Source organism: Manis javanica, chromosome 5, assembly GCF_040802235.1.
Source record: "Manis javanica isolate MJ-LG chromosome 5, MJ_LKY, whole genome shotgun sequence".
In the NCBI taxonomy this organism is placed as follows: Eukaryota; Metazoa; Chordata; class Mammalia; order Pholidota; family Manidae; genus Manis; species Manis javanica.
In genome coordinates, this window is record NC_133160.1 from 132,355,490 (window position 1) to 132,371,515 (window position 16,026).

A 16,026-nucleotide genomic window follows, 5' to 3' on the forward strand; every position below is an offset into this window, starting at 1 on the left:
CAATTAGTAACATTTCTAAGAAAAATGTCCAGATGTTGATACAATTCAAAGCCTTTTTCATTAGATTTTTGCTTATCTCTTCTAAATTTCACTTTCTGTAAAGCAATTCTATATAAGTCAATTTAAGTTGTACAATCCCCAAGTAACACAAAATTAAGGCTAAAAACTAAAAACCTTAATGTTAAATTTTCCTTGTTCTACTGTTTGACCAAAAATAAAATACTATAATTCTTCAGTACATTTACCTCCTGCTTAACTAAGCTTCTAAGGGCTGGAAACAAGGCCAGTTTGCTTTTTATATCACAAAACAGTAATTTTTTGGATAAACATGACAGAGTTGGAGACAGTGTAATTCAATGGTTAAGAACAGTGGTTTTTACAATGAACCAGTCATAAAGAAGCTGTGTCGGGAAAATTCTAATATCAAGAAATCAGCTAAGTTAGAGCAATGCAGTATCAAACTGGATACTAGAATGCAGGTTTGGCAGAGATCTCTTTCCCAACAGACTTTTAAAAGTTCTAATTCTCTACCACCATTAAAATGTTAGAAACATCATAAAATTAAAAGCCAATCTGGAAATATAAAATTTTAAAGGTAGACCTTTTCCATAGGATGATATAAACTTAACAGTTCTCCAAATAAAGTTTTAGGAAGAAATACAGGCACTTTGACAGTGACATTGTCTACCAGGGAATGTAGAAGGCTTCTCGCCAATAAATTGAGGAGCTAAAATTAAAGAATGTTCAAGCAGAAAATAAGCTTCTAGATTTGTACCCAAGAACTATTATTAACAAAAGTTAACGGAACATAGGTCATTCAAAAATATGTATTTGATTGTGAATCTGTACTGTTATCAATTATTTTCTTGACCAAAGGAAAAATGAGGTATGAAATTTTTTTGATTACTTTGCTAAATATACACAATTCTAAATCTTGCAGGTAACTGACAAGGTTAGGAACAGAGTTGGGATATATAAATTTTAAAACTAAATGGTAAAATTTCAGATGATATAGCAATGAATGAAAAAAAGTATTCCAATATAGGGCATATTTTTAAGAGAGGAAAAATACTCTAATTTCATCTCCTGAGCTATTGCTATTTCTATTTCCACTCTTCACCTCTCCCCTCTAGTCCCTTTTTGAAAATACAGGCATATCTCATTTTATTGCATCTTGAAGAATTCTCTTTTTTTAACAAATTGAAGGTTTGTGGCAACCCTGTTTGAGCAAGTCTATTGGCACCATTTTTCAAACAGCATTTGCTCAATTCTGGTAATTGTCATAGTATTTCAAACTTTTTCACTATTATATTTGTCATGGTGCTCTCTGATCAATGATCTTTGATATTACTATTGTAATTGTTTTGGGCACCATGAACTCCACCCACATAAGATGGTGAACTTAATAAATGTTGTATATATTCTAACTGTTCCCAAAGACTGGCTGTTCCCCCACCTCCCTCTTCTCAGGCTGTCCTATTCTCTAAAACACAACAAAATTGAAAACAGGTCAATAACTACAATGGCCTCTAAGTGTTAAAGTCAAGAGCCCCATATCTTTCACTTTAAATAAAATGCTAGAAATGATTTAAGTTTAGTGAGGAAGGCACGTTGAAAGCGATTAACAGGCCAAAAGCTAGGCTGCTTGCACCAAAGAATTAGCCAAGTTGTGACTGCAAGGGAAATAAATATTCTTGAAGGAAATTAAAAGTGCTACTCCAGTAAACACACAAATAAAAAAAAAGCGAAACAGCCTTATGGAGAAAGTCTTAGTGGTCTGGATAGAAGATCAAACCAGCCACAACATTCCCTTAAGCCAAGCCTAATCTAGAGTAAACACCTAGCTATCTTCAATTCTATGAAGGCTGAGAGAGTTGAGGAAGCTGCACAGAAAAGTCTGAAGCTAGCGGAGGAAAGTTCTTGAGGTTTAAGGAAAGAAGCCGTCTCCATAACATAAAAGTACAAGGTAAAGCAGCAAGCACTGATGTTAAGCTGCCCCAAGTTATCCCCAAGATCTAGCTCAGATTATCAGGGTAGCTACACTAAAAAACAGATTTTTCAATGTAGATGAGACCTTACATGAAGTCAATGCTCACTGACCATTCTGAAAATCCTAAGGCCCTTAAAAATTATGCTTCATCAGCTCTGCCTGTGTCTAGAAATGGAACAACAAAGCTTGGATGACAGCACATCAGTACAACATAGGTTACTATATATTTTAAGCCCACTCTTGAGACCTACTGCTCAGAAAAAAGATTCCTTTCAAAATATTACTGCTCATCAATGATGCATCTAGTCACCCAAGAGCTCTGACAGAGATGTGTAAGATTAATGAGGTGGTTTTCATGCCTCCTAATGTAACATCCATTCTGAAACCCATGGATCAAGTAGTCATTCTGACTTTCAAGTCTTACTATTTAAGAAATACATTTCATAAGGCTATAGTTGCCATAGGCAATGACTGCTCTGATGGAACTGAGCAAAGTGAATTGAAAACCTTCTGGAAAGGATTCACCATTCTAGATGCCATTTAGAACATGCACGGTTCATGGGAAGAAGTCAAAATATCAAGAGTCAGGACAAAGTTGATTTCAACCCTTATGAATGATTTTGAGGGGCTCAAGACTTCAGTGGAGACAGTAACTGCAGATGTGGTGGAAACAGCAAGAGAACTAGTACTAAAGTGCAGCCTACAGACATGACTGAACTGTTGCAATCTCATGATAAAACTTGGTCGGATGAGGAATTGCTTTTACAGATGTGCAAAGAATGTGGTTTCTTGAGATGGTGGTATTCCCCAGTAAAGACTGTTGAAATGACAACAAAGGATTTAGAGCATCACATAAACTTAGTTGATACAGCAGCAGCAAAGTTCTTGAGAGGACTGACTCCAATTCTGAAAGAAGTTTTACTGTAGGAAAAATGCTATCAAACAACATTGCATGGTACAAAGAAATTGTTCATGAAATGAAATCATGAATGGATGGCATACTTCATCTGTCTTATTTTAAGAAAATGCCTCCAACCTTCAGCAACTCTCACCCTGTCAGTCAGCAGCCACCAAGCCAAGACCCTCCACTAGCAAAGACAGACTCTCTAAAAGCTCAGGCAATGGTTAGCATTTCTTCACAATGAAGTATTTTTAAATTAAGGCATGTAAGGTATTGTTTTTTAGACATAATGCTATTGCACACTTAACTGACTACAGTTTAAACATAACTTTATATGCACTGGGAAACCAATTCATTTGACTTATTTTATTGCGATGTTCACTTTACTGTGGTGCTCTGGAACTGAACCCGCAGTATCTCCAAGGTAAGCCTACTGTAACAGCTTTGAGATATAATTCTTATGCGACATAATCCACTCACTTGGTATGTGTAACTAAATAGTTTTTCATGTATTTACAGAATAGTGCAACAATTTCAACTATTTAATTCCAGCACATTTTCCTCACTCCATAAAGTATCCTTGAATATATTAACAGTCATTCCCAATTTTCCCTTTGTCCTCACTCTAGGCAGACACTGTCTCTATGAATTTACCTATACTATACATTTAATATAAATAGAATCATACCATATGCAGTTCTTTGTGACTGGCACCATTCATTTTGTATTGTGTTTTCAAGTTTTATCCATGTTGTAGCATGTCACTGTTTTATTTCATTTTACTGACATAGTATTTCACTGCATGGATATACCACATTTACCCATTTATTTGATGGACACTTAGGTTATTTCCCTTTTTTGGCTATTATGAACAATGCTGCTGTGAACATTCATAGATATGTTTTTGTGTGGATTTGCTTTCATTATATATACATATGTATGTATATGTATATGTACACACACACACACACACACACACACACAAATAAATAAGAGTGGAATTCCTGTCTCATATGGTAACTCTGTATTTAACCTTTTGAAGAATTGCCAGACTTTTTTGCCAAAGTAACTGCACCATTTTACAATCCACCACCAGTTTATGAGGGGTCCAATTTTCCAAATCCTCACCAACACCTGTTACTGTCTTTTTTATTATAGCCATCCTAGTGGGTGTGAAGTGGTACTTCCTCTACTTTTTAAACCCAAATATTCTCTAAAAACTCTTTATTTTAACCACCCCTCCATCTTACTTGGTCACTAAGGCATATCATCAGTAATGTCAGCATATCTATGTACCTGGATGTGAGTTGTTCTGAAATTTAGAGTAAGTTTCTGGCTCCCTGCAAACAACAATCTTAAAGTATAAAATAAGTAATCAATGTTAAACTCATTAATTCCACTCTGAATTTAAGTAACTGCAAAACATTGAAATTATAACCAAAGTGAATTACACCATCAAAAATACTAATTGTAAAAGCAGTAATTTAAGGAATTTTTTATTGAAAAAAATTTTAAGTTAAAACTTTTTTCTTAGTAGTTTAATGGCTACACTGTATATACTCCACTCTTGAGATCACTTAGGAGTAGAAAGTTACTTAATAGTGAAGCATATTTAAACCCTTACTTTTGTCAGGGTTTGTCCTCAAAGCTACTAGCAAATATAATTGGTAAGAATTGGTCCTGCGATAGCAAAAAACTCTAAAGGATTCAGTGGCTTCCAACTTTTTGTCAAAATACTCATAATCAAGTCAATAAATTGAAGTAATTTTGACAATTTGTTGGTGGAATCACTGTTTTGTCAAAACCACACAATCTGTCTAAGTATCAACAACAAATTTCACTAACCTGGCATTTTCTTCTTCTGGCCTTTCAACTTCATTTTCATCTACCAAAAAAAAATACACACATAAATAAATAAAATTAACAAACCATTCAAAGAAACCAGTATTATGAAAATCTGAAGTGATCATCACAAGCACTAACCTAGGTCCTTTGCCAAATCACTGTGCACATGCACGTCCCATGGGCCTATAAGCACATCCAAAGTTAGATCACCTTATAATGACTTAACAAGATATGTCTCTTATGAAAAAAAGTCAAACTTTACTTCTATAATATAAACTTAAGTATTAAAGATTTCAAGATCTTTGTAAAAGAAACCCTACACATTTATATTAATAATGCTAAATCTTGCCACCACAGATAATGATTTTACAAGTTTGTCAAAATCACATGAAGGAGCTACATGGTGCCCAAACGTGCACTTTTACTATGCTATTCTAAAAACGATTAAGAATATACATTTTAGGCAAGGAACAAATACTTTCAAATCTAGTTTTAGCAACACACAAGGAAGGGCTGTGACTTAATGGAAGTTAAAACCAGATGTAGAGTCCCTTTCAAAAGGGAAGTACAAGATGCTCTAAATTAATTTTGAGATAAAGATAATATACATAATATACATGAGATGCTACTGAAACTTTAAGGCTAAGAGACATGACGTACTTCTATGACGTGGGTTAAAAAGTCTCTTTTAAAAAAGAAAAACTTCACCTTAATACAGGAGACATTCATGGTTTTCTTTATGGGCCATAATGTATTCCATCTCTTTCTCTCTTACTTAATTATTTTTAAAGCACGACTTTCAGACAAGGAGGTACCCTTGCAGGTGCATTCCATACAAACTGACCATCAAGAAACAAGACGTTAGTTTTACAGCATCAACTTTATTTAGCTATTGTTACAGAGTGACTGTGACTGAAAGGGTCAGGAAGGGCATCCTACAGCCAAGGGGCAAGAAGAGACACACCAACAGAGCTCAGAGTCAACACAAAAAAACACAAGCAAACAGTGCGGAAGAGAGGCGGGGAAGCCCGGGAGAGGAGGAGGGCGACGCTGGGGCCTAGCCCCAGCCCCAGCCCCGGCGGGGGTGGATGCGTGTTGGGGGCGTGGGCTGGGCTGCAGGAGGCCGCGGCGGGGCCGGGGGAGGGGGAGGAAGGCGCGCCGCACTCCGCCCAAGTTAGGCCGAACAGGGATTCCGACCACAGGCCCAGGCGGCGGCGTAAGGGTCCGGGACGCCGGCCGTCTGCGAGCCGGGAGGGGAGGCGCGAGAGAACCCAAGAAAAAGAGAAGGGACAGGAAGTTCCGTACCGCCATAGAGCCACTCTTCCTCCTCATCCCCTCCGGTCCCGCTGCTCAGCTCCGACACCAGGCGCTCGACCTCGCCGGCCGACATGGCCGCCCCGAGTACAGTTGAAAGGCGGCGATCAACAGCCCCCTCCAACCCCTTCCCCAGCCTCGCTGCCGGGGTACGCGAGAGGGGCGCGAACCCGCCGGCAAGCGAACGAAAAAAGGGCGAAATTCAAATCCAGAGAAGGCAGCCGCGACGTAGGACGCTGCATACAAGACTCCGGCGGCGGCCGGCCTGCGCACGCGCCCCAGCACCCAAGCGGCGCGGCGTCTCTAAGTGGCTTCGCTTCCGCGGCAGCCACCTGCGCCAGTTTGCGCACGCGCCCCGTCATTGGCCCGCCCCTAATGGAATCCCGTTCTGCCTTTTCAGCCTGGCCTTCTCCGGCGGCGTCCTGCGTCAGTACGGTTCCCCTCCCCCCACCTTCTCTCTACCTACCTTGTTGCCTTCGCCGGCTGTAAGGCTATGGTTTTCTACTGCCCTTGACGCTCTCTCTTTAACTCTTTAATGTTTTTTTAATCTTCCGAAAGGCCTTGTTTCGTTCTTTAAATGTATCATCCTTGATACAGAATCGCTACCCTATCAGTCCCCTGTATGTAATTTAACAGAAGAAATCATAATTCATGCCCACTTACTTGAAAAATCTATTTTAACAGCACAGAAAAGCCAAACTAATGAATGACTAATGCAATCTTGTTAAAAGAACACACTATTGTTAAAGTCAAAGAACCCCTTATCCACTCTCGTCTTTTCCAGAAGTATCTCTTGGTTTCTGTTAGGTGTGAATCATTCTGAAATTATTTACTTCACAAGTCTTGTTTTTGGTGCGAGAACCTGAGGTTAACGAGCCTTAAAGAGTACAGCACTTGTAGTTATCATTTATGAGGATTGTTTGTTTTTTTACTCGACAGCATCTTGGAGAGTTTTTTAAGTCCTATGTCCATTTTTAAGTCCTTCCCAATATTTCATAAACTGTCACAAAATGTGTACGGCTATTTCCCTACTGATGTACATTTAGATTGCTTTCAACTTTTCACAACAAATGCAATGAAGAGTCTGGTGACTTATGACAGATTTGTACAAAATAGATAATAAAGTACATCCGGTTTTTATTTTAGTAGATAATACCACATTTTCAGGCTACTTTTGAACAAGCACATCTTTCAAGGAGAAGGTGACATGATGGGCCAAAACTAATGTTTTAGTTAACTATAACTATGTATTTACATAACCTCAGGTAATTAACCTCTCTTTGATTCAGTTTTCTCATCTATAATATGGGAAAGCTGAATTAGCTGATCTCTAAAGTCTCTCTTGGTTCTAAAGTTTTCAAACAGTACACTCACTTTTCACAGAAAGAAATCCATTTTAGTTTCACAAATCAACAGGTTTACTTGCTCTCTCGTTAGTAAATACTATTCTTTCATTTATTGAACAATTATTGGATATCAGCTGTTTAGGAACTTCGAAAATACAGATATGAGTAAAACATAGTATCAGTCCTTTAAAGAGTTCTCAACGTGCTATTCACTGCCAAGTTTAGTTATACCATTTAATTTCAAGATTGCTCATTCACCACATCAGTAAAATTGACACATTAAAATAAGACATTATATCCACTTCTTAGAAGGATACCAAAGCTAAAATAAGGTTTCAGATGTGGAAACATTTGACAGGTTGGATACAAGCTAGTGGTATTTTACAGTTTAGGCCTTTTATCCTTTGACTACCCTGAATAACTGCACATGTGTAGTTTTCCTTCTTTAGATACTTCAGTGAAGAATTCAGTCTGAAGTATTCACCTTCCTCTTCATACCGGCATACATTAACACTACTTTTTATACTGACAATTGTTTCTGGAAAATTATATCATCTCCTATTCACATATACACTGTTAAGTAAACTGCACACTAAGGGTAAGAACAAAATTTTTTTATTTCTATATTCATTAGACCCTTGTTATAATGTCAAGCACATGGAAAGTGCTTAATAAATCCGTAAGTGTTGATCATGCATATGGTGGACTTAGAAATGAGGAGAAGGGAGATATGCTTAATTTGATAAGGAACAGGAAACTATTGCCAACTTTCGACCAGAGAAGTACAAATCACACTTAAATAAGATAAATCTGATCATCTTAAATATATCATTTTAGCAGAAATTCATCTAACTCTAATATCTGAGAGCAAGAAATGGATTTTTTTTTCTGATTCTCCTTTTTGTCTACCCTGTCTTCCAAGATCATTTTATCCAGTCCTGTGATTTTTAATGCCATTTATGTGATATATCTTTAAGAGCCAATGACTACCAATTTTCTACCTACAATCTTCTCAGGCCAAGCTGCTTACTTGGAGGCATTACCTGCAGCCTCTCTTGGATATTGAATAGGCATGTCAAACTTATGCCCAAACAGAATTTATGAACAGAACTCCTCAAACTATCTTGTCCCATTCCCAAACTCCCTCAGGCTCCTCTTAGTATCAGTAACCACCATCCAACCAATTGTCCCAGTCAAAACCCAAAGAATCATTCTTCATTCCTCTCTTTCCCTCATGAGTTCATCTCACATCTATGAAAATCTAATAGCAAGACCTACTAGTTAGTTCTTCCTATAAGATATATACCACATCTTTCTTTCTCTTTCCGTCTCCACTGCCACACTGCAATTCAGCTAACATAAACCCTCCAGTGACTTCTTATTACACATAAAATGTTCTACTATGTGGCTTAAAGCCCCTTCATAATCTGGCAGCCCCTGGGGTTACATGTGGCTATACAGGTTGTGCATTGGATTCTCAGTCACTTTTTGCCAACTCTTCTAGAGTCATTCCTTTACATTCTCTGTGCTTATTCCATCCAAGTTTCTTTAGGCCTGAATCCCAACTCTGCAATGTAACTTTAAGTCCCTATCTTTGAACAATTACACACACATGTCTTAACATTCACAATTTTTAGCAGAAGGATATCTCTGTTCCTTCACTGAAACTGAAATCCAACTTCCCTCCAAGGACAGAACTTGTCCTCATCTTTCTCTGATTCCCAAATTACCAGCTTTCTCTCCTGCAATCTGTAATCATACATTCAACTGCACACTAGATGTTTCCACCTGGATGTCCTACAGTACCTTCAAAATAACAAGTCCCTACACCCATTAGGATGGTCACAATCAAGACAACAACAACAGAAAAGAACAAGAATATGGAGAAATTGGAACCCTTGTGCACTGTTTGTGGGAATATAAAATGGTACAGCAGCTATGGAAAACAGAAGGTCCTCAAAAAAAAAGTTAAAAAGGGAATTACAGTAAGATTCAGCAATTCCACTGCTGGGTACATATCCAAAAGAATTGAAAGTAGGGTGTCAAAGAGAAATTTGTATGCCTAAGTTTCTAGCAGCATTATTTGCAAAGGCTAAAAGGTGAAAGCAATCCAAATGCCCATTGACCCATGAATGGGTAAACAAAATGTGGTGAACACAATGGTATATACTATGGAATATTATTCAACCTGAAAAAAGGTAGTCTGACACATATTATAAGATGGATAAACCTTGAGAAGATTATGCTAATTGAAATAAGCCATTCACAAAATGACAAATACTGTATGGTTCCACATATACATGAGGTATCTAGAATAGTCAACTTACAGAAACAGAAAGAGTGCTGTTTGCTAGGGGTAGGGGAAAATGGGACTTGTTTAATGGATATAGAATTTTAGTTTCAAAAGATTAAAAACTTCTTTAGATTAAAAAGTTCTTTAGATCAAACAACAGTGTGAAAACACTTTACTGAAGTATGCACTCAAAAAATGGTTAAGATGGTAATTTCATGTATTTTTCCACAACTAAAAAAATGAGCAGATAAAAACATGTCCTAACTGAACTCAATATATATATTCTCCAATCTTCTATTCAGGTTTCCAAATCTCAGTGACTGTCACTTATCCAGTCACCCAGGCAGAAAACTGGGCATTAACCTGAAATTCACCCTCTGCCTCATTCTCTGCCAATCCACTCACCAAGATTTTTAACATCTCTTAATAAACCCCATGCACTGTGTATCCTCTTGGTATCCTTATCTAGTCTCACCCAGAGTTGTTGTTGTTAGTGTTTTCTAACGGCTCTCCCTGCCCTAAATCTTACTCCATTCAAATGAATTTCCATTTTGACTATTTTCCCCGCTAAACTGCAGATGTGAACACATTTTTTCCATTCCTAAAAATACTGTAATTATTCCCCGCTGGCTGCTACTATTTAGAATAGGAAAGACACCCTGATCTAGTCCCCTCTTTTCTAGTTTAGAGCTTCTGTGACTTATTGGGCCTCTCTTTATACTATGTACTCCAGCTACACTAAACTGTAGTTCCAGAGAGTATGTCGTATGGTTTCATGCCTCTACACCTTTGTTCATGCTGTGCTCTCTGTTTGGACTGCCAGGAATGCTCCTCCCCATTCTGTTCACCTGGCTAACAGCTGGTTTTCTTTGAAGGCAACTCAAAACTCATGTCCTATATGAAACTTCTTCTGACCACTTCCTTTTTTTTCCTTCAGTCAGTCAGAACTTATTTTTCCTCCTTTGTAACTCCTATGCGTTTTTTTTTTTAATCGTTGCTTCTGTAACATTCTATGGCACTTGCTGTTTTATATATACGGGTCTTTTATTTCAGATTCTTCTGAAGGCAAGCTGTGGCTTATTTCTATTTAGATCCTTAATGCCCAGCATTAACTTTCTGGAATATTGTACATGTTCATTAAGTTGGTATATTATTTATTACATGGATATGAGCTGAACTTTTATTTAACAAGGTTTACTGTATACCTGTTATTTTCTGGTATTGGGGACACCAAACCTCCAGTGTTACAGTCTAGCAGAACAGATATGTTAAAGCTTACCCCATGACATGGCAAGTAGTTAGCAAAGGTGAAAATTCTTCATGGATCAGGGAATATGCTTTAATTAACCATTGTATCTTTGGAGTCTAGCACAGTGTTTATACTTAGTGCTTAGTAAACAGTGGTTGAATGAATTGAAACTATGAAATATTCTGGGCTTGATCCTTTGACTTTATTGGGCAGGTATGTAATGTTCCAGGCCGGGGGTATATGGAAAGAAGTTGAGAAATCATGAAGGATTTGGGTGCCATTATAATGAGTCTGTCTGTATGTTATAGGCAATCGGGCCAGGAGAGGCTTTTAAGCAGGAAAATGGTAGGACCATCATGATTTTTAGGAAGAAACTGAATTGGAGAGAGAAGAGATGGAAAGGTGGGAAATGGTGGGAGGTCATTGCTATCAGTCTAGGTGTGTAACGATGGTGGTTTAAAGCACTGACAGCAAGAATGGATGGGGAGTAGGGGCTGGATTCTAGAATTTTGAAGCAGATGAAGATTTAGTGCCAATGAGAGGAGGGAAAGAAGTTGGAGAAAGTGAGAAAGAGACTAGGTTTGTTTTGTGAGACTTGTGTGCAAGAACGTATGTGTTAGCCATCTATAAACCACAAACATTACACAACAGTTGTTTTTTTAATCTTCTCTGCTATTCGGAGTTTTGATGGGTAAAATGGTTGTACTTTTAAAGAGATTGATTCAGATCCAAGGAAAACATCAACCTTCGGATTAGGTTTTATTCCTGAGATTTCTCAAGGACCAGGGAAAAGGTAACCTGAGCAGAGAGGAAGACTAAAAGATAACAGCTAAACTGTTCCATTCGCAGCCCCTTTTCTCCGGAGGCCACGGACCCCGCCCACTGCCCCCTCGCTTTCGTCATCCTTCCGCCAAGGGCTCCTCGCTAGCCAATCATGCTTCGTTTACATCATCACCGTGCGCCGACACCAGTAGAGTCAGAGGAGGCACCACGTGTACTGTGTTGACTGTCAAAGTCTCAGGGAGCCCAATTCCCGGAAGCTGTGAGTTCTGAGAGAGGTTCCTGGATTGCAGTGCCCCGAGTCTGTGAGTCCCCAACCATGAGTACCCCTGGCGTGCTGTCCTTTACCCAGCAAGGCTGGGAGCAGGTGCTGGCCAAAATGAAACGGGCTGTGGTCTACCTGGACGCCGCCTGCGCTGAGAGCCTGCACTGGGGCTGCGGATCGACGCGGCTCCTGGAGGCTGTGGGGGGTCCTGCGTGTTACCTGCGGGAGTTCGAGCCTGCCGCAGATGGTGGTGGAGCCGAGCAGCCCAAGGCGGTGTTTGTCCTAAGTTGTCTGATGAAAGGCCGGACCGTAGATATTCTGCGGGACATCATCTGCCGCAGCCACTTCCAATATTGTGTGGTGGTCACGGCTGTCAATCACGATGTCCACCTCACGGCTAATCATGTGCCGGCGGCGGCAGCGGCCGAGTTGGAAGGGCAGCAGCCTGTGTTCGAGCAACTGGAGGAGAAGCTGTGTGAGTGGATGGGCAACATGAACTACACCGCCGAGGTGCTGCATGTCCCGTTATTGCTCGCCCCTGCTGCTTCTCACCTTGCCTTAACTCCAGCCTTTGCTTCCCTTTTTCCACTGCTGCCTCAGGATGTGCATCTCCTTAAATGTGCCCGACCGGACAAGAAGAGGCTAGGAAACTTGGGTGAGGTGGATGCCACTGCTCTGACCCCAGAACTGCTGCTGCAGATCAGGTGCCTGGTGTCAGGCCTCAGTTCTCTGTGTGAGCATTTAGGGGTACGGGAGGAGTGTTTTGCTGTAGGTTCCCTCAGTCGGATCATCGCTGCAGATCTGGCCAATTATGCTCCTGCCAAGAACAGGAGGAAGATTGTGGCAGACAGGGCATCAGTGGTCTTTGTGGACAGAACTCTGGATCTCACAGGTGAGTGGGATTGCTGTGGAGGGCTTGAAAACCACTCTTCACAATATTGGGACATTCATTGATTCAGCATATATTTTATTGACCTTTTACTGTATGTCAGGTTGAGGATACAAAGAGGAACAGATGCAGATCTCACAGAGTCTATCTCGAGGGGTGATAAAGCTAAGCAAATTAGCAATTACAGTCAATTTTTTAAATACTGTGTGGGTAAAGACATCATCAGTATGCGCTTGTTAAACAACTGTGTCTAGTCTAAGAGATTGGAAAATAGAATGATGCTGACACTAGAGCTCACTGTCCACCTGGGAGACTTTTCCAAATGTGCAGATGCCAGCATTCACTATAATCTTTCATAAGAGGAGGGCTCTAGTTAGTTGAAGAGGTGTTAGCAGATGGCTCAGTGGAAGGAAAACTGTACAACAAAACATGAAATTATCATAGTTCAGTTTTAGGTTTTTTTAGTGAATGTTAGCAAATGAGGCTGAGCTTAAATATCACCAAAAAAAAAGATAAAATGCAATTGTAGAAAATATTTTCAGATGTTTATTGATTTATTCTTAGCTCTCTAATTCTATTGAAGATTAGGTAATCTCAAATTCTAATAATGTATTAATTATTTACACACTTAAAGAACAAATATAACCCTTAAAATAGGTGAAGGAAAAGCATTTTTTCATACTTGACATGCGCATTTATTTTCAAAGGTCAACGTTATTGTTCTCTAATTAGGTAAATATAATGCTGCTAGTAGTATCGGCTGACCACACGCAAGTTCAGGGAGAATAATCAGGAATCTGACATTGTTAAGTATTCCCTTTAGGAGATCAAAAAAAAGTTCAATGAAGTGATTCAAAACCACGACATGTGTATTTGAGTTTTTGACTTTATAGGATTAAATTTCAGATCATAAAGTAAAATGTAAGATAAATAATAACATTAGATGTAAGCTTAATTATGGACTGGAAAAACCAGGTATCTAGTCTGTCAGTGTGATTTAAATATAAGTAATAACTGTAACCTCTCAGAACACTTAGAGGATTAAAAAGCATCTGATGAGTATATATGCTTGTTGAGTTTTTTGAGTCCATGGCATAAACTGTTTATACTTACATTTCCTCATGCCTAAAATGTGGCATATTGTTTCATAATTAATAAAGGTCACATACTTTGTTGTCTGCACCACACCCCCCAACACTGGTGTCAAGCAGACTTTAATGCCCTGGTCATCCCGTGTCATAGCAACAATTCCTTTACATCTTAGGCATCTCTTTCTTGTATGTGCCTCTTTTCTGCATACAGAACAAACTTCTGCTCTCCAAATGCTTACAGTATGAAGCAGTCAAGGATGATTTGGAAAACAAGGGCACATGGGAAGACAAAGTTGCCATTCAATGCAATCATTTTTTTCTTTCTTTCTTTTAGAGCCTCCAGAGCTCCCTCCCCATACTCACCCCTTGGCTTTCTTGCTTTTATATCCCTAAGAAAATATAAGTCATCAGAAAACTTCTGTATCTTTCCACCAGCAAATCTACCAACTTTTCTATATCTATACCCACATGTTTTTCTTTCCTTACTCCATGTTAAGAGATGTACCATCCTGCTGCCATCTAATGCCAACTTTTTCACCTTTGCAGACTAGGCCCTCTTCCTTTTCATTTCTCCCATAGATTTACCTCTTTCAAATACCCTCCCTCTTTCCTAGATCATCACTTAAAAATAACCTTTTCTATTGGATTTTCCCCATCAACCTACAAACAGAATGAAACATTTCCTTTTTTGACCCCTTATGTTCCTCTAACTTCAGTTTCATTTTTTGCTCTATTTTATAACAAATTTGAAAAAGTTGTCTATACTTGCTGTCTCTACAATCATCGGCTACAATTTTCCCTTAACTCCTCTTCAGTTGTGTCTTTCTAACGTTTTTACCCCAGCACTCTTCCTCTGTCAAGACCATGAATGGCCTGAATATTGGTGAACCCCATGTTCAATTATCAGAATTAATTTTACTCAACCTCAGAGCAACATCTGACACAGCAGGGTAGAGGATGCAAATAGTTTAAAAAAAGATTAAGTATAGAAGATATACAGGTAATGCAGTTTCTTATATGAACCCATCAAAACATAAAACTGACATGTCGCTTGCTTACAATCCTCCTGTGGCCTCCCATCACACATACTATCAAATCCAAGTTCCTTACCATTGTTTGCAGGTACCTCTCCCACTGTGTTCCACTGATCACCCCTCACACATTATGCTCTGGGCACACTGGCCACCTTGCCATTCCTCAACATGTCAAGCATGTTCCAGCTTCAGGGCCTTTGATGTTCTTCTGCAGCTCAGCTTGTAAAGTTCTTCCTTAAGGTATCTATGTGCCTTTCTTGCTCGCTTCCTTTGAACCTCTGCTCAAATCCCTGATGCCCTTCTTTAGACACTCTCACACCTTAGCCTGATTTATTTGTCCTGGTCTTTGCTTAACATAACTCTCCTAATTGAGTGTCTATTGACTTTCTCCTCCAATTTGAATGGAAGTTCCTGAGGGGAGAGACTCTGCTTTGTTTACTATTTATTTAATTAGCACTGAGAAGAGTGCCTTGAAAATAGTAGGTATTCCATTAATATTTATTGAGTGAACAGATGAATGAATGAGTGAATTAAAGGTTGCTGCCAACTAGACATTCATTGAGCTTAACATACTCATTTTTTTCTGATTTAAAATACTTCTGAGATTCTTAAGCCACATAATTAGTCATCTCAGATGCCGTAGGAATGCACTAAGGCGCACACTTTCTGAATATTCTAAAATTTGACACTTTGGGCCCACAGTATTGGAGAAAGGAAATAATGATATTTATGTGACTATCTTGTAGATAAAAATTACTTCTACATTACCTTATTTGATCTTCTCAACAAATTAGGTATGCTAAGTATCATTTATCATTTCAAGAATAAGGAAATTGAGGCTCAGAGGTTGTGTTTTACCAAAAAAAAAAAAAAGCATGAACATTAAGGATAGGCAGTAAGTGGCAGGATTGCTCCAATATTTCTGTAAATATCCAAGCTCAGCATTTTCATGTTCTAAATTGTCAAAGTGAGAGTTATTAGTGTTGTAGTATTAATATAAAGTTCTCATTTTCTTCATGTTTGTTCAGG

The 16,026-nt window shown here is 38.9% G+C and overlaps 2 protein-coding genes across 28 annotated transcripts in view; one reads left to right on the top strand and one right to left on the bottom strand.

Annotated features, from left to right (window-relative positions):
• FIP1L1 (factor interacting with PAPOLA and CPSF1) overlaps positions 1 to 6,377 on the bottom strand; it is a 76,882-nt gene extending 70,505 nt beyond the window's left edge. For 6 of the 26 annotated variants that reach the window (XM_036998784.2, XM_036998778.2, XM_017670157.3 and 3 more), the window contains exons 1-2: positions 6,042 to 6,374; positions 4,737 to 4,776 (exon numbers count right to left, since the gene is read on the bottom strand). In XM_036998784.2, the coding sequence (XP_036854679.1) occupies positions 4,737 to 4,776; positions 6,042 to 6,126 (125 nt within the window). In that variant the 5' untranslated portion in view covers positions 6,127 to 6,374. Of the gene's footprint in view, positions 1 to 4,736; positions 4,777 to 4,874; positions 4,920 to 6,041 lie in introns of all 26 variants that reach the window. The other 20 variants (XM_017670154.3, XM_036998774.2, XM_017670146.3 and 17 more) reach the window with 6 other exon arrangements.
• A 5,505-nt stretch (positions 6,378 to 11,882) lies between these two features.
• The window catches only part of SCFD2 (sec1 family domain containing 2), a 398,635-nt gene continuing 394,491 nt past the window's right edge, over positions 11,883 to 16,026 (top strand). Inside the window, exon 1 of one of the 2 annotated variants that reach the window (XM_036998665.2) lies at positions 11,883 to 12,875. In XM_036998665.2, coding sequence (XP_036854560.2) covers positions 12,038 to 12,875 — 838 coding nt within the window. In that variant the 5' untranslated portion in view covers positions 11,883 to 12,037. The remainder of the gene's footprint in view (positions 12,876 to 16,026) is intronic. The other variant, XM_073237624.1, reaches the window with a different exon arrangement.